The 19,421-nt window shown below is 36.1% G+C and overlaps 1 protein-coding gene across 1 annotated transcript in view; it reads right to left on the reverse strand.

Moving 5' to 3' along the window:
- Nucleotides 1-661: 661 nt before the first annotated feature.
- Nucleotides 662-19,421, reverse strand: part of abca12 (ATP-binding cassette, sub-family A (ABC1), member 12) — a 43,397-nt gene continuing 24,637 nt past the window's right edge. Inside the window, exons 29-45 of the mRNA XM_079618386.1 lie at nucleotides 18,418-18,545; nucleotides 17,349-17,436; nucleotides 16,440-16,545; nucleotides 15,327-15,381; nucleotides 12,498-12,675; nucleotides 12,207-12,322; nucleotides 11,188-11,347; nucleotides 10,204-10,457; nucleotides 9,896-10,100; nucleotides 9,573-9,682; nucleotides 9,287-9,437; nucleotides 4,610-4,744; nucleotides 4,154-4,257; nucleotides 3,403-3,495; nucleotides 3,136-3,241; nucleotides 2,131-2,268; nucleotides 662-1,556 (exon numbers count right to left, since the gene is read on the reverse strand). Of these exons, the coding sequence (XP_079474512.1) occupies nucleotides 1,458-1,556; nucleotides 2,131-2,268; nucleotides 3,136-3,241; nucleotides 3,403-3,495; nucleotides 4,154-4,257; nucleotides 4,610-4,744; nucleotides 9,287-9,437; nucleotides 9,573-9,682; nucleotides 9,896-10,100; nucleotides 10,204-10,457; nucleotides 11,188-11,347; nucleotides 12,207-12,322; nucleotides 12,498-12,675; nucleotides 15,327-15,381; nucleotides 16,440-16,545; nucleotides 17,349-17,436; nucleotides 18,418-18,545 (2,226 nt within the window). The 3' untranslated portion in view covers nucleotides 662-1,457. The remainder of the gene's footprint in view (nucleotides 1,557-2,130; nucleotides 2,269-3,135; nucleotides 3,242-3,402; nucleotides 3,496-4,153; nucleotides 4,258-4,609; nucleotides 4,745-9,286; nucleotides 9,438-9,572; nucleotides 9,683-9,895; nucleotides 10,101-10,203; nucleotides 10,458-11,187; nucleotides 11,348-12,206; nucleotides 12,323-12,497; nucleotides 12,676-15,326; nucleotides 15,382-16,439; nucleotides 16,546-17,348; nucleotides 17,437-18,417; nucleotides 18,546-19,421) is intronic.

A 19,421-nucleotide genomic window follows, 5' to 3' on the forward strand; every position in this document is an offset into this window, starting at 1 on the left:
GTCATGTTGTCGTATATTGTCTTTTAGATTGGATAAAATATTAAACTTTCATAGATGGCAATCATATTAGTTTGTTTTTCTTTTATCACAAAAGCACAATTAAGTGAATATATGGGTGCATTCATAATTAGTCTACTTAATTTCATTATTTTGAGTGCTTCTTCTGACATAAAAAAAACTATACTTATTAAGAAATAAACTTAAGATATTGTACCAACAAAAATAAAATAAAAAATTTTGAGAACATTCTTGAGAATTAAATATCATGGGTAGTTTGTGACTATGATCATTTCCATTTTTAATTTGACTATTGTGTATCAAGTGTGTCACTTAAGTACAATTCCTTACACTATACAGTACATACCTATATAGTTCAGTCGGTTAAACAGTCGGTTGCTTTTAAAAATCCATCTGTAATGTGTAGTGAAGCTATTTAGCTTTTTTAAAATGACACCGGTGACATATTATCAGAAAGTGTCCCACTTTACCTGTGTTCCCCACATAAAAGAGGAAAAAGAAAACTGAAATGCAGTTCGAATAAACATTGGATAGTTCATCACTTCCACAGTGCTCAATATTCTATGCAAAGAAATTGCATACCTCAACTCATGACATAAAGAACCAATTGCACCGCATTCAATAAGACAAACGCTCAACAACTGCACGTGAAAAATAGCTTTAATGTAAAAATAAGCTTGGTACATTTTTAAAAGAGGAACCGTGCCTTGAAGCAGACAGAGGAACGGGCCGATGAAATATTCAGTACATTCTTGCACAAGAGATGTGCCTTCAGAGAAAATATTAATGAGAGTGAAGATGTGCAGACATTGAAGAATCATTTATATCTCGGAGCCAAAAAGGTCTTTGTGATTTATTTCAACCCCAGACAAGAGCTGCATCGATGCAGCCAGCAGTTTAACAGGACGGACTTTTCTCTATGCATACATATTTAATTATGTTATGTTTTGATTAAAATGTATATAATGTATATCTGGTAGAGGTGGTAAAATTTCAAACAATTTAGTAAATAAATGACTTCCTTTGAATTCCTTTGAAATCAAATTTCTTTTATAAGTAGCAGCGAATTTGTTTGACAAATTAAAGTAAACGTTGAATTTGCATCAAACTACGTAAACTAATGTAGACTTTCTGCATATTTAACCTCAAAGGTTATACAAATAACAAAACAAAAATCCATAAAAAGCTTCTTTAATGTTGATCAATATTTGAGCCCAAATTTGGAAGAGTAGAAAGGTGAATACACATAATTTTTCATAATGATCTTCAATAATTATGCATGAGGTATTTGGCGACTTCATTATTCAATACAAAATGTTTTTATTGTCTTTCATCAAAATCACAAACCCAAAATATGATATAGTCTATAAAAGATTTCCTATATATTAAATTAATGTCTTTTTGAGGTTCATTGAATGTCATAATGTGCAAATATTTCATCAGTCTAAAGCATCGTACGAGTCTAGACTGTCGATGTCCGATCCGTCCGTGACTTCCTGTGCGTCTGTGTCCGGTTTCATGGCAAAGTTAATGAAAACCTAAGGAGACAAGTCGAGACAATCGTTTAGTCTCCACATCACCACCTCAGCGTCTCTTTTCATTTCTCTCCATTTCCACCATCACAATTAAACATTTTGTCATTATCTACTCATTATTTATTCATATTTCAGTGTATAACAAAAAAGACTTTGGTCTGTTCCTCACATAAAGCTCTTGAATGATTTCAAAAGAATAAATATAGTGTCAGGCAGGGTTATTATTATAAATTAGTCTGATTGTTACTTGAAATAAAATAAATGTTAATATTTAATCAAATAAAATATAAAAAGGGCATCTCCTCCTATTTTCATTTAGTCTAAACTTGATGTAAAAAAAAAACTAGACATTTGACAAAAAACCACAACAAATTGCTAAAATTTTAACTGAAGTTCAAATGAAAACGGAAAATACAAACATAAAATCGAATGCTAAATATTAATCAAACTATAAAAGTATCAATGATACTTAAAAAAAAAAAAAACTGGTTTAAAGACTACTTTTATGACTTGACAAATCACTATGAACTGTAGGAAATTAAAAGTCTTTCTTTGTGTTCCACAGAATGTATCTTACCTCATCCAGAGTGGTCTGGCTGACTGAGAAGTGTTTGATTTGCAGTACAGCTTTGTTGGACTCTAACAAGCCAAAGATTGAAGCCACGCCACCAGGAGCAACAGGCAAATGGTACTCCACCATATTCGAGTGATGATCCTTAATGGACAGAAGATGGATAACTTAAATTTTTAAATTTAAATAAAAATTTTTTTACCTGAGGTCCACTAATAATGTTAGTAACATAATTTTCTTTGTCCCCAAAACAAGCATAATTTAATTTTTATGACCATTTCCACCCTCTCTCTGACCCATGCTGTTTTTATTTTTGCTGCTGTGCCTTTAAGACTTCTCTGTAAACGCCCTATTTGCATGTAAAGTGAGATGCAGTGAGTGCATTGCTGTCAAGTACAATATACTGTCATTTAAATCTTCAATAACTGCATGTGGGCACATATGTGGGCTGTCATATGTTTAAATGTCTTCATCTGACGTAAAAAGTAAAAAGTGTTCAGAACAGGCTGATTTCACCGCCTAGTTTTAAAGAGAATATATTATGTGTGTTTTATATATTTTTTTCAACTTTCTTTAGTGTGTAAGGTTTTTGAGCATGAAAAAGGTCTGCAAAGTTACAAAGCACAAAGTCACTCCAAAGGGAGTTAATTTCTATATATCAGTAAGCACCGAGAGAGGTTCTGCAACAATATAAAATATGTTTAAAAAAAACATTCAAGCATGAAAACTTGAATTCACTTTGTAAAAAGGGCAAAATATGTGCTCTTTAAATAAATACTCACTTTCACTGGAAAGTAGTTTTGAAACTTTCACAATATGTTTTCATAGAACAATGAACTCTTATCATAAAAAAATCAAAGACTGTGATTCCTCATGTTATGACTCCAGAAATAAAAGTGATCAATTCGTTTAAATTTAGGAAATATACCAGAAAATATACCCCAAAAATGTGTTAAATTAATGTGTTAGAAAGGCGTTCTTAAGAAAACATCATTATGATTCGTCTCTCACCTTCAGGAACGTGCTGGGGAAATTCTGCTGCATGAAGTTACTGATCACATCTACATCATAGGAAGATCCAGCTAAGTACATCTTCACCGTGAATCCTTTGCCAAACCTGTCAGATGAACACAGATTATTTTATCACCAGGAAACAAAATTATGAAGCGTCTGCAGGAGATATCAGGCTCTAGAGTGTGGAAAATAAAAGGAGACGTGAAAGAACTATGGAAAATAATTGGTTGGAGGAAACAGGACACAGAAAGATAAACCACTGACCTGTTCTTGATGTGCTGTAGGGAGCCGAGACATCTGAACTGTCCTTTTACCATTATAGCCAGACGGGTGCAAAGGGCCTCACACTCCTCCATACTGTAGGACACAAAGACATATTGCTGAAACTCCCTTTCCAACTCTCTCAAACCCAGCAAAATTGGCAAAAACTTTCTGTAGAAATATACTATTCTGAAAGACCACAAGTGGCATTAATAAATCCTTAGTATCTTAGTATATAATATATCACTGTCTTAAGGCTTTTAAAAAAACTTTTGTAAAGGTTTAGGCAATGCTTAGTGAAGCCAAAATTCTAAATGTGTCTTAAACTTTCATTTGATCAAGTTATTAGTAAACTTTGAATGCTTGAAACTTTTAAGACAAACTTTGAAAGTTGGCTTCACTAAGCATTGTCTGAAACGATACATAAAAAACATATTAATATGTTAACTTATAATATGTAGTTAAACATGTTTAATGCTATATTTTACTACATTATTTAATATATATGTATGAATGACAATGTCAAGGCCAGTTATTGTCCTTAAAATATCATGCTTAATATTTTTCTCAGTACAAACGCATCTGTATCAATGAAAATGTAGCTGCCTTTATAATTCACAAAAGATGTCCCTTACTGTATATTTGAAAGTGGTTCATCATATTTGAATATCCTTGGCATCAAAAAGCTTGACAAAAAGTTTGGCTAAATGTGTTGTAACTGCCCCCCGTTTGTTTGGAGGAACTGATTGCTTACCTGTGTGATGTCAGGACCACAGCACATTTGCCCATCACTTGCTCAGAGATGATCTTCCAAAGGTGTCGTTTGGAGCGTGGGTCCATTCCAGAGCTGGGTTCATCCTGAAAGGTTAGAGGAGACATTTAAGAAACATGTGGGATGTTTATGTGAGTTTACACAGAGACAAAAAAATCCCATGCACATCCCACACACTCCCCAGGTAAATGCAATCGTGCAATGCACCAAGCCAACATTTCAAGTTAGAATAACTGATGTGCTAAGAGACTTTGGCCAAACAGCACACCGACGCATTTCAGAGATGTTTGCAATGAGTGTGCAACGTTCTACCCATTCAAACCCCTCTGAGCAAACACTCAAGACAACATGCAATACAGTGATTTATAATGTAGCTGTACTGATTACTAAATGGTAACTAGTTTCAGCTTAGTGGGATGATGTGTGTTTTTCGCTCACCAGAAGAAGGATCTGTGGGTTTCCAATCAGGGCCAAGGCTGTAGACAGCTTCCGGCGTGTTCCACAACTGTAGTTCTCGCTTGTGTCGTGTCTGTGGTAATTCAGCTCCAACTTTTTCAACAGATAGTTCACAACCTAAAGAAAAAAATATCAAACATTGAGATTCTCACAGCATATATTAATATAACATCATGTTAAAGGTGCAATGTGTATTATTTCTGAGGATCTATTGACAGAAATGCAATATAAGATCCATAACTATGTTTTCAGTGGTGTATAAAGACCATACTTAATGAACCGTTATGTTTTAATTACCTCAGAATGAGTCATTTATATCTACATAAGTGCGGGCACCCCCTTCTATGAAGGTCGACATATTGTGACGTCATGTTTCTACCGTAGCCGACAGTGAACAAACAGCGCTACAGAGCACGTTTCATCACTAATTTGAATGAGAAGCAGCAGAAAAAGACGCCGCAAATTCCGCGAAAATGAATGACCACAGATATTGTATAGAAAAATAAGGGAGAAATGAAGGCAAAAATCACGGGTCAACATCGGTGTGGCTTTTCACCGATGGGTCTTATGAGGGAAAAAGGCTTTCAAAGCAACGCCGAAGTTGCCTTTTTTCAGCTGGATAGGTAAGGTATTCCAACTTTAACAATGCAAATGAAAACTGTTATTTCATAATGTTAGCATTAGCTAGCCATAGACACCGTGAGAAGTGACTTTTCCCTTGTCAGTGGTGTAAAATATGTAGTTATATTGTTTCATGCAACTTAGTTATTCTCCCTTGCTGTGTTATGGCTTTGCTAAGTGGGGATAAATGCGCTGGTTACGTTCGTGAGGCAATCAGCTGATTAGTACTATTGACCATAAAACACTAACGTTAGCCTACAGCATAACAGCTCATATTAGCCAGCTAAACTTTTACTAATCTTCTCCCTCGCTGTGTTGTGGGTTTGCTATGTGGGGAGAAATGTGCTGGTTATGTCGGCCACCGTAGCTTCTTCTTCTAGTTTGAAAAGGGAGGAATAGGCCGTAAGTTACTATCTGTTTGCAATTCGCAAATCTCACCACTAGATGCCGCTAAAAATCACACACTGCACCTTTAAATATGAAAAAGTGATAACAATTCGATTTTCACATTTTATGATGCAAATATGAGTTCCTCTTGCTCGTACAAAACCCCACAAATCTAAGATATTGTGATTGGTTGCCAGGGCGTTGCTACGGTATGTGGTTGCAAAGGTGTTTTGGGAGGTAGTTAGGGTGTTGCTATGTGGTTGTTTACTGGGGTTTGTTCAAATCCCTAACTCTACAACCATAATAGTGATGTTAGCCTTGCATCCATTATTTTGTTTACTATATTTGTATAAATATTTTTGATGAATAATATTGCGAATCACCATTTAAATCACACTTGCAATTTTTATCAGAAAAAAATATCACAATTTGATGTTTTCCCAAAATTGTGCAGCCCTATTTCAAAGCATGCATCACACTTGCAGTTCAGTCATAATTTCCCTGCAATTTAGTTTTGATTAACAAAGCAATAATTGTCCCCAAAAAGGCTTAACAAGTTGTACTAACACATTAATTGTGTAGTCTTGACATCATAATGAGTCACTTTGAATAATGTTTTGATTAAATGCCTGTTGACATTTGACCCCACACAGAGAATGTCATGGTTTCTGCATTCATTTAACTAATTGGATTCATACATCAAAGGATCCAAGTAGACATTCTATGAATTTAAATAGCTTCTCATAAACCTGCAAGAAACCATAAAGGACTCTCCGTCTAACAGGGGTTATATGCACCTACAGATCATCCTTTTGGGCCGGCATTGAACTGCTTGCTTCCCTCAGGACATCAAAATTTACCAGCCGTTTCCTCCGAATCCTCTAATCCAAGTTAATGGGCCAAACCGCAAAAGCCATTTCAAAGTCTCAGCAGCTTCTACACAAAGGCTTTCGGTACCCAAAAGATGACTGATGGTATTCATAGATTGTTAAGTCAATTCCTTCTTTGCCCTTTTTATAGAAGGGTAACATCATCATTACAGGGTGCCGGTTTTACTTCATTTTAGACAAAGTTGCACTTTATATCAACTTTACTCAAAGATTTAAAGCGTTAGTTCTCCAAGCATGAATATTCTGTCACGATTTACTCACCCTTATGTCATTTAAAACCCTTATGACTTTCTTTCATTCACGGGTATATAAAAAGGACAACGTTTGTAGCATGTTCGAGCAGCTATTCCTTGAAATGAAAGTGGATGGTGATCATGGACTGTCAGGCTCCAAAAAGACATGAAAAAGCAGTATAAAAAAAGTTAACTGACTTGTGTGCCATTGTGTTCTATTATACGTGTTTTGAAGCTAATCAATATATTTGTGTGAGAAACAGAACAGATTATTGCCTGAAAATCCAAAAAATCCAAATTCAAAGCATTTACCTTGGCAAATGATACCGTTTAAAACCATGAGGGTGAGTAAACAATACATTTTTGCTTTTAAATTTGTTGAATTTCGTCACATTGCTGTAATCAAATACTGCAGGTGGTAAGCTTCATATAAAAGCAGACCTTTTTCACAATTTCTGTAGATGACTCATCTTGCAGAAAGTTCTAAGGTTTCATTTTCACGTCATTATATGCATTATTTGAGATCCTTTCACCGCAGGCTAACCGATGTCTAAAGTATTAGAGACAACACCAAATTACATAAGAGAAAGGAAAAAGCTTGACAGTGAGGTGTGTGTGTGTTTGAGCCATGTGCTCATAACGTCATACTGTAAATGCATGTCACGGTCTCTGATCATAATGGAGTTGATATATTCAGTTCAAGTTTAAGCCCTCTAGATCAAAATATGGTGCAGGATCAGGATGCAATAAAGAGAAAAAATACATAAAGCAGTGCGATTTATCTTCTAAACAGTTCTCCTGCGTATCTTCAGAAATGTAGCTGTTGAGAACAGCACGGCAGGTCCTGCATTACACAAACTGATGGTTCTGACTCTAAAATTTGATTTAGAAGCTCATGTATTCCTTACATTTAAATTTTTAAATGTCTTCTTTCCATATTGACATTGCAACTGCTGTATAAAAGCAATAAAAGCCATGATTCAGTGTTACGCTCAACTATTAATAAATGTATTTTCATAATAACTTGCTAATATGACATAGCAACCTCTTATGCAAGCTATATACCAGTGTTTCAGTCTTTAGGAAAACTGATAAAGAGTTCACATCATCTGCAGCCAAAGGCAAGTTTTACAGAAGTGCTTTTTACCAATAATCCTGGGAGAATGCAAGATTAATTAGCTTTCTCATTAATCAATATGGAAAAGAGCCAACCATTTCCTGTCAAATGCAATACTCAGACAATACCAAACTGAAATCTATTCACGTTCTACTGAGAAGTCCAGCAGGGATTTCCAGGTGGGTCGATGATGGTTAGTGCTGGTCAAGTGGGTAGACCCGCATTGCAAAAGTTGTTTAAAACTTGTGACGCTGGTCTCAATCACACTATATGCTGGTGCTTTCAGGACTGCTGTTAAACCTCCATTTCCTGACATGTTTTTGCTTGTGTGGAAAGATGTCACACTTGACGAAAGACACATGCAAAATCTTTCTTAGTGTTAAATGATGTCAGTCGGTCATTGAGTTGTGACATGATATTAATAGACAGCTGTCTGCTACGCCTCATCTCATCTCTCTCATTTCCAATCAGCAAACTCTATCACCAAACTCTATCAGTGGAATACATTTAGTTGCATATAAGCAGGGATGTCAAGAGTACCAGCATTATAGAATCAAGTCGATACCAAAATAAAAAAAAAGATGTAATGATGCCAGTCTCTCTTTATTTTCAGCAATACAAACTATTGACTCAGTACTAACTCGGACGACTGCCTTTAAACTTGCGCATGTGTGACTTTCACTTTAAATTGAATTTGTTTCTATATACAGGTCATAACTGTTTAAACATTGGGGTCAGTAAGATTTTGTGATGTTTTGGCTGCATTTATTTGATCAAAAATACAGTAAATAATAATATTAATATATTGTAAATTTTTATAAAATGTCATGTATACATGGCTGCATTTATTTGATCAAAAATACAGTAAAACAATAATATTAATATATTTTACATTTTTATAAAATGTCATGTATTAGGCTACTGTAATGGCACAGCTGAATTTTCTTTAGTGTCACATGATCCTTCAGAAATCATTCTAATATGCTGATTTGGTGCTTGAGACACATTTCTCATTATTATCAATGTTGAAAACAGAATTATTTTTGTGGAAACTGTGACCTTTTTTTCAGAATTCCTTTATGAATAAAAAAGTTCAAAAGAACAGCATTTATTTGAAATAGAAATCTAGTGTAACGTTATAAATGCACTGATAACTTTTGATCAATTTGATGTTTCCTTGTTAAAAAAGGGGTATTATTTAAATCTTACAGACCCCCCAAAGTTTGAACTCTTGAAATTAGTATCGAGACACTTGAAATTTTATTTGTATCGAATACTGGAATTGTATTAAATACAATGACAACCATACACAGGTATCATTATAACCGAAAACATGCACTTTGTGAGCCAATTTAATAAGACACTGGCCTTTGCCAGAACAAAATAGTTGTTGAAATAGCTGTGACCTTACCTGGTCAGTCTCTCTCTTGGAGATGCCCCTGATGCGGGCATAAAAATAGAGATGTTCTTCTCCAGTCAGAAGGTTATCCAGTGCGTCCACCTGGGGGCAGTAACCAATGTTTATGCCCTCTCTCCTGCAGTCTATGATGTCAACCATCCTCCTGAGGACACAGGCCAGGGAGATTTATGAACATGCAATGAAACCCAACACAAATGCCTAGTAAAATGCTTTAGAAAAAGACGCTGAGCGACAGTAAAGGTACCAGATGTTGTTTTAAAAGGCGAAAGAAAAGTACCCGTCAATGTCACGGATCTTAGCTGAGCCATCGGTGGGGCTAATGTCTCCTGTTAGCATCTTGAACGTAGTGGTCTTCCCTGCACCATTGACTCCCAGCAATCCAAAGCACTAAGGAAGATATTAAAGCTTCCGTTCAATCACAATGAATATTTTGCTGTCATAATTCATTCACAATGCACAAAATCAATGATCAATTCTTGTTGATAATCGGAAATACATCTCATTACGAAAGCAAAATTTATTGCAAAATAATGTTGACTTTAATATTCTTCTGCATGTAAACGCTCTCATAATTAATTTTACTATGCAAATGGCACAGACCTCGCCAGCTGGGATCCCAACAGACAGACTCTTCACCGCCTGTACCCTCTTGCTCAGGTTTTGGTACACCTTAGTCAGCTCATTAACCTGCAGAATATCTGCACTTGCATCCCCACGGTACACACGCAAGCGTTCAGCCACCACGTCTTCATCTTCATTGGGACTATAGCTCTGAACAACGTTCTTCTTCCACCAAAATAAACGTCTGTGAAGAAAACACAAATACACAAAAATGAGACAGCTATAGGGTAAAAGGTTTTAATAACCAGTAACCACTTTAAATCTATAGTGCCGAGCCTCAGGTATACCTGACTTTGCGAAGGAGTGTCTTGTTAAGTAGCAGGCGGAGCGTGAAGCAGATGAAACCCTGCAGGAACATGGAGATGTACATCCAGCCCAGAACATCCATGTTGAAGGGGTTCTTGTAGGCATCCACCCCATAAGCGCTCAAGATTTGCACCTGCATGTCAACCCTTGTCAACTCCATCAACCCATTGCCAAAGCTGAACTGAGGGAAGACTAGGAAGATGTTGCTCATGGTACGGTACACATTCTGGATGCTCTGAAACGGACAGGGAGAGCAAGTTAGAGAAGGAAGGACAATGTGCAAAGCTACTTAGAAAAAGCTCTCTCTTTTTTTTTGGTTGGTGGAAATTTATTTGAATATCTATGTTCTATTTCATACACTACAGTTCAGAAAATTTGGAAAAGATATTTTAAAGAGATTAATACTTTTATTCAGCAAGGATGGAAGACAATTATGTTACAAAATATTTCAATTTTAAACAAATGCTGTTCTTTTGAACTTTATATTCATCAAAAAAATGATCACTGTTTCCAAAAAGATTATTAAGCAGCACAACTGTTTTCAACATTAATAATAAGAAGAAATGTTTCTTGAGCACCAAATCAGCATCATGTGACACTGAAGACTGAAGTGATGCTGAAAATTCAGCTTTGCCATCTCAGGAATAAATAACATTTTAAAATATATTCAAATTGAAAATAGCTATTTTAAGTTTAAATAATATTTCCATAAAAGTTCCATAATATTATAGACCACAAACTTTTAAATGGTAGTATATATCCCTACTTAATAAAGAATAAAAAAAATGGATAAGAGGTAATGAGAATTTGAAGGCAATAAATGTGCTTAATTGTCATGAAAATATATCACAAAGCAAAAAATCTAAATGGTCTTAAAATTGGTTTCAGTGTCTTAATATAATTTGATTTCTTTTGTAATATTTTTTTTGTGGGGCGGTGAAACGTCCCTCTGACTTTTCTCTCACCAGGTCATTCTGGTTAAGCTGACCCAGGAAGTACATAATGGATGTGGCGATGATGGTGTTGATACTGATGAAGAGATTGATGCAAACATAACCAATAAAGGCCATCTCTGTATCCTTGAATATCGCAGACAGAAGGTACATCCAAGGGAAGGTGGAGAAACTGAAAATAAACAATGAAATCAATGTGGTAAGTGACCAGCTTAAAAAAAAATATCTGAACAGAACAATTACAACATGGAGGAAGACAAAAGAACTATAGTAAGACTTCTGCTTTGAGTTTAGCAAAGAGAGAGAGAATATATTCCACAGTTGAGCTAAGAAGCCAGAAGATAAATGAGTTCATCTATTTCCTTTTTGTGAAGCATTCTCTCTCCTCTTCAGCTCCACAGAATGATCTGTTTTTTTATTCATTACTCTCGGTGATTGGGGTGGCGGGGTCAAGGAAGAGGATGTGTTTAAACTGAGAGGGTACCGTGTGTGTGTGTGTGTGTGTGTGTGTGTGTGTGTGTGTGTGTGTGTGTGTGTGTGTGTGAGTTGGCCAGCCTGTGTGCGTGTATTGTTAGTGGTGGAAAGTGATGTGTGGTTATTTATGGGCCGAGAGCCGGTGAGCTCACAGGCGGATGAATGCGGGCCAGACTGCTGACTTCACACAATGAAGGGCCTCCCAAGAAGCCTGGAGCTCTGAAGCCTAAAGACCGACTGTGAGTGGCCTCACTGCTCTCCACAATGCAATTAACTGGATGACGAAGTGTGTGAAATCGCTTCTTCAGAGCCCAGGCCTTGCAGGAAAGCTTCAAGCAGCTCTCCTCTTTCTAGCAGAGAGCCTGTGTTTACCTGAAAGTCGGTGCATTAACTAAAACTTCCCCTTTGCCAATGCCGCGACGTGTAGCATTTGCTGAATAATACATTCATGAAGCTCTAGTGCCTTGAGGACCTGTCAGCGCTGAGACATTCTAATGAGACGTCTGTCTTGTGACAGGAAACTCTCTGGTGGTAAAGGTACTTTAATGTATGCTGACCCAAATAGCACCAGCAGAAGAGTGACCGCGCCAAGGTTCTGCTTGTCTGTGAAGGCTGGGAGCTGGAACGCTGCTATCATCGCCACCGAGAGGACCACAGGAACCATGTAAAGAGCCTGCAATGCAACAGAAAAGACCTCGTAAACACACACAAAGGCACAAATGGTTGTTGTTGCTGCATGCAGGTCATGTATTCTGGGTTTTAATTTATTGCATAGTTTTGGTTTTGGATATTTAAGATCAACGCATCAGATCTAAAAGGCTGAAATCTATCAACTAATGATGAAGTACCATATCATAGAAGAAGTTGATGATCCAGTAAAAAGGTTCGCTGATGCCAGAGATCTGTTGGAGTCTCTTGGAGCCTGTGTGATGTTCCTGAACCTCATAGATGACAAAGCTGGCAGTCATGATGGAGTAGCCAGTGAGGACGCAGAGCGCAACCAGGATGCTGACCAAACCGCCCACCCTTGAGGATACAAAAAGAAAGATATCAATACTAAGGACCTCAAGACATGCAAGTTCAGAGTATATGACCCCATGTGTCCATTTATAATAGAATATAGGAATAAAATAAATATTATAAATTACATATTAGTGCATTTTATAAATATATTTAGATTGTATTGTTTATATTTTATGCTATATTTTATAAATACATATAATACCGGACAAAAGTTTAGGGTTGGTCAATGTTTTACATTTTGTTAAAAGAAGTCTTTTATGCTCAGCAAGGGGGCATTTATTTGATGAAAGATAGTGAAAACAGTAATATTGTGAAACATTTTTACAATTAGAAATAATAACTGTTTTCTGTTCTCTCTCTCTCTCTCTCTCTGTATATATATAGATATTTTGTGGAAACTCTTATTTTTAAAACATTTTCTGACCCCAAACCTTTGAATAGTAGCACATATTTATTACATGCACAATAAATAGTTTATAATAAGACCAGAAACATGTATTTAAAAAGTAAATTGGTCCATAGCTGTACATTTAATAGACACACCTTCAAAAAAAAAAAAAAAAGCTGTTATTCTGCGGGAGCGGTGCAGTGAGAGCATGTCCTGCTGTCTTACCCTTACAATACAAACTGCACTTCATATTTCCAACAGTGTCACACATGAGCTTAACACTGTTCTTCCGTCAAGCCTGATGCATTGACAACGGCACCAGACACAGTGAGGAGAAAACATGAAAGCCATAAGAATTAAGATCTCTGTATCTGTGAGAATTGTGTAAGACAGAGTGAGACGATCCTGCTGAGTTCAGTCTCAGCAGGACACTTCTTTTTCTAGCAGTCGCCAGCTGAGCTCTTGCCTTTAATGCTGCACCTTTGCGGCCCATCTCTGCTCCCAAGAACTCCAAAAAAATATAGCAAGAATAGAGGATAATAAGAACAAACTGATCCCAGGGAAAGACAGAAGACCCATACCACAGAGAGTTGAGCCTGAATGCAGAAGTGAGGATCATTTTATATTCAGATAAGAAAGGGCTCGGCTGGTTGATCACTGAAGTCAAGGGATAAGAAATTACTTATAACGTACTTGTCTACAGCTTCAGACTTTCCTAGACAATTTTGGAACTTTGTATTGCAGCTTTTCTTACTGCCTCCTAAAGTTGACTCGATCACATTGAAGCACTTTTTATTACTTTGAATTCAACGTGGGTGCCTGACGCCAATGAAGACTGTTGGACATGGCCTATTTTAGCTATAATTCCTAAATATGTCATTTTGATTATATTTGGTTTCACTCACATAACACTTTTTCAGATAGTTGTTGAAATGACAAAAATGATAAACCTCATGTTAAAGTGCTGCTAATCTATGGTTGAGACACTTAATATCGATTTGGTCCTAACTAAGATGACGACAGCTTTGAAAAACAAATGAAAATATATATTTCATTAGGTATGAGACAAGGTAAACATTCACTCATTACAATATGTTACTGAAACATAATCTTCTCAGAGTTTTTGAGTTTTTGAAGTATATACAATAGACTGCTGCAAGAATTACTTAATTTTGTACGCCAAGTCGCCAACCTAGAAGTTAGAATCACCCTGGTTCTCTCAACATAAAGCCAATATAGCTTTTCCGTTGATTATTTTAGAAAATACGCTCTGTGACCAACAAAATGATGATGTTTAATGTCCCAGACAACCATTGTGGTCCCATTTAGCCAGTAAAAGCTTAAATAATTACAAGTAGGGTATTACTGATGTATGTCATAGAAAAAAAGCTTGTGTCACAGACCTTATTTCAGTCATATAACTAAAACCCCATTCAAAACAACCCATTGACTGCAGGATGATGGAACCAAAAGTTCAAAAATGATAAATCATTTCTGTGCTTTAGGACTCATTCCTGCAGCACTCTATTTGTACTTGAAACAGCTTCCCTGGGGCTGTTACCAAAATGGCCGCCAAGTGCTTTGACTTGCCTTAAAAAGGGACTTCGCTTTTGGTATAAGTATCTGGAAAACGAATGCATTCTTTTCTGCTCTTTTCAGCTACTCACAGAATCATTTTTTATTTTGAGTAGCCAACCTATTCTTCTTCATTTTACTTGCTTTCTCTGCACGTTTTCTCCTCAGCCTAAGCCTAAGTAGCAGGCGTCAAGCCAGACTCATCCCAGCTGTGAGACTGAAACAATTGCGTTCATTTTTACAGAGCGTGTCTTTTGAATTTAGGCACGGTTGAAATCGCCCACAGTGTTCAAAATACAAGCATGTTTGGGTGGCGACGTTGAATCAATTAACCTCTGAACCACCTTCAGAGTAAACACACATTATATTGGGTTAGTAATCAATAAGCCAAGCTCAGGAAAAAAAAAATCAAAGAGGAGTAAATACAGGAGTCAAATTACATTAGTTCAAGTGCTCCACTAGAATGAAAATGTCAGAGCAATGTTTGCATATCTTATCTAAAGCCCATCATTTGGCTGATTGCTTTCTTTTCCCCACCACTGGGTCTGTGATTTGGTACCGGCCCAACTAATACGCTCAGTCTGTATTTGGTCCCACAGAGTACTTTATCAGCTTTAGCTGCCAGACAGAAGGACGGGCGTGTGTGTGTGTGTGTGTGTGTGTGTGTGCATGCGTGCGTGCGTGCTCTTACATTACATCCTCGTCTTGCACTTGGCCAGGGTAAGGGTGGCTGGATATGGAGATAGCTGTAAAGAGAGATTTTAGCACATGAGAAAATACACTTGCTAGGGCCAACACGTGATCGGCAATCTGCTCCTCCCATGAACCTTTCCTGAATTTATGCTCTGTTTTGCCCTGAATGAGTTCACTGGCTACATTTGAATGAATGCATCCCCCCCCTTTGCATTATTGACTGCTAGGATTGCATTAATCTTGCCTGGAGGCGGACAGTGAATCTCAGCCAGTGGGCCAGTCTGGCAGTGTTGAAATAAGACCAGCTCTATTCCTTCATTTCAGTTCTCAGCACCTCTAATTAGCATTCAGACCACTCTGCCTTCTAGTGGGAGATAGAATAGACACACTGCCCCCTGTCTAATGGTAGTGGTATTGCAATTGTCACTATTGTCTCTGAAGGCAAGGATGATATTTCAGCATATTGCAAAAAAGATAAACCCAGTAATTATAAAAAAATATATATATAAAAAAGAAAGAACTTGGTAGAGAACTGTCTAAGTGGGCGGTTATTGCAAAAAAAAAAAAAGGTGCTAAGTGGATTAGACCTTATGCTGCAAGTCAAAATTCTATGCACAAAAACTAAGCTCTCAATAATGAAAACTCGGGATGCATAACACATTTTATCTGTTATACAACTTAAAATTATTAGATATACATTACTGTTTAAAAGTTTGGGGTAGGTAAGATGTTTAATGCTTTTGAAAGAAGTATCTTATGCTCATCAAGGCAGGATTTATTTGATCAAAAATATAGTACAAAATGATTATTATTATGAAATATTATTACAAATTAAAATAACTGATCCATTCAGACATACTACTGATTTGCTGATAAATCTCATAATAAATAATAGAAATTTTTAGGGAACATTTTCAGGATTTAAAATATACAAATAATTGTATAAATGTCTTTACGGTTTCTTTTTAGCAATTGAATGCATCCTTGCTGAATACAAGTAAAAATCTTACTGACTCCAAACTTTTGAACAACAGTGTGAAATTTTATAGATTTTAAGAGAAAAGTAGAATCTACAAAATCTTAAAAAATCAGAGAAAGAGGTTTAACTAACTATATTGCTGTCGTTTCTCAGGTGGCAGACTGGATCTCAGGATGAAGTTGTTCAGGCTGTTGAGGTAGGCAGGCATGGTGTGGTGACCTTCTGGATTATACCAAATCTGTGTGAACACAAATATTAATACAATGCACCACAATTCCTCTCTAATCAAATAAAGGCTAAGGTAAATAAGGCTAAGGTTCTGTTCCAAAACTTACTGAGCTCCATCGACTGCTGCCTTTTAAGGCTTTAACAGGAAAAATAACAACCTAATATCCTAACATGTGTAAAAATACAGTACCAGATATTAGAATGATTTCTGAATGATCATGTGACACTGAGGACTGGAGTAATGATGCTGAAAATTCAGTTTGGCCATCGCAGGAATACATTACATTTAAAAATGATATTCAAATTGAAAACATTATTTTTACTGTAAGTTTGATTAAATAAATGCAGCATTGGTGTGCATTATAGACTTCTTTTAAAAACATTACAAAAAAATTACAATGTTTCCAAACTTTTGACAGGTACTGTACATTGCTCATACAAATATTGGGTGTAAAAGACCATTTGTAATTAGACTCAACTACTGAATTGTGGTACTGAGTTAACTTTTCTCTTGCTTCATTTCTCATCTTAAAAGTATTTTTTTAGCTGAACACTGCATTCTTCACATGGGATGCATGCAATATTGCCTTCAAATTATGCCAAAAAGGTATCTTAGAAGGCAACATAATGATGCTGCCTACCTTTCAGAACAGCTTTCACAACAGGAGGGTGATTATGATGCATTAAAATGCTGCCTACGTGGCAGCTTACTTGGTTTTGGAACAGAGCCTGTTAGCGTCCACATAAACTGCTACATTGGGACAATGAGCCACTTTGCCATTGGGGCAATGTAATATCACTCATCCAAATTACCTTACTAAGCGTTCTGTTAGCTGGCACATCTAACATGTCCAACTTAAGATCAATGGGAAGAGGCTTTCCAAAGTCCCAGCCTCCATATCTGAAACAAAGCACAAAACAACTTACATTAGAACGTGTTGGCTGGTGTAACATCTTGTTCACATGTTGTACTGTATATATTTATTACGTCTTCTGAATAGCTACTTATAGCTGAATTCGTTTAATACTTGATTTCACAGTTATTGAATTCAACTGACCCAACTCTGAACTGATTTTACTTTTTAGAGCTGATTTACAGCAGAATTTGAATTTGTCTCATATTAAGTGAAGTTTGCATCATTGATTCTGTTACGTACAGTGGAGCTGCTTTGAAACAATCTGTACTGTATAAAGTGCTATAAAAGTGACTTGACAGTATGGGTGCAATGCGGTTGCTGGTCATTTTGACCCTATTTATGCATTTGTGTAGGTTGTTTGGTTAATGCATTCTAGGGTTAAAGGACTCACTTTTAGTAACTTTAATTGGACTCACAGCCTGCAAATTTATATGTTCTTTCCCACATTCTTTATATATTAAAGCTCAATTTATTTAACAATAAATTTAGTGTTTTGAGACGCAAAATACTTTTTCCTCATGATATACTCCTAATTAATAGTTTTATGCATTTGTTGAATTCTCATCCAATTTCTTGATAGAGCAGTGATTTACCTTTTTTATTACTATTTTCGCCACCACACTGCAGCAGGGCTGTGTATTTGATTACATTTTTTTGGAAGAGCAATGTATGAATAATAAATGCATGCCTTACTATTTTAGGTGTAATAAAGTATTTTCATGCCAGCAGCACGCTCAAGAGCTGTGTGCTATTTGACTAGGATGGAAAATGTCAGCTGGCTGGAAATGCCATGGTAAAGATGGGATAAACCGAAGTGCTTCCTCTTTAATTATTAATCAGCCTACCAGCGGTTCATAAATTCCTTAATATTCCACCTCACCATATTCTGAACTTGTGACATTAAGGAATTATCTTTCGAAATTAGTTTAATGCTGTGAAGTGATGATATGTGTGATCAAATTCACCGGTTTCTGACGAAGTCATTCGCGGTGGCCAACAGGTAGTCCTCTATGTTGATGCCCGTCAGGTTGTAGACAATCTGGGATGATGGATTTCTTGTGTGAGGTGGTTGGTAACCTGATGCAGGACACGACTGAAAGTGACAGAAAAGTAAGTGATATTTTGAGCAGACGCCACGATACAGGATTGGCAAAAAATCTGAATGTAACAACTTGCTCCCTGTCAAATCTAGAGTAGAATTAGCCACGCCCCACAGGAAGCTGATTTGAAATAACATGAAGAGCCATTTACTAAATTACAAGTAAATTATAAGAAAATTACAAAAATCAACAGGCACACAGCAGAAAATTGCATTAGCCCAACTCAAGTTTGGTGACAAAATGTATTAATTACATCATTAAGACTAATTATACCTATTTACTCGCTGGTATGTAATAGTTTTGCCTCCGTTGATATATTTCCCTGAATTAAGTTACATTCTCCTAAATAAGTTAAACTAAGTTGAATACTGCATAAAAACAGCCAAAAAAACTATTTTAATTTCCATACAGAACCGCACTGTTTTCATTTCATTTTTTTTCACAAATAAAAACTGATATACATTCTGATAATATAGAGTCTTCTGAGAAATTAAGTGTTCTTCTATATGACAGTCCATAAAATGAAAGCTATTTTTTTTTTTTGACTATAACTAATTTTATAGGTGGCATTTCAAAACATGAATTAATATCATATGATGTCTATGCAAATGTGTGAATGATAACATGTTTATGTGTAATTTGAACTAAAATAATTATTAAAAAGTATTATTTCAATTATGAAACATTGAAAATAATGAAACAAAATCAATTATGAAACATTCTATTTTTCTTATTCCTTACATTTGAATGTTGATTTTGCATTCTACTTGCTGCCTTGATTCAAAGTCAAAGGAACTGATTTTAAAAGGCATTCTCAAATCAATTGTGAAGGGCGCGCAACCCTGCTGTGATCAACAATCACCTTCACG

Source organism: Phoxinus phoxinus (genome assembly GCF_949152265.1).
Source record: "Phoxinus phoxinus genome assembly, chromosome: 7".
Lineage (NCBI taxonomy): Eukaryota > Metazoa > Chordata > Actinopteri > Cypriniformes > Leuciscidae > Phoxinus > Phoxinus phoxinus.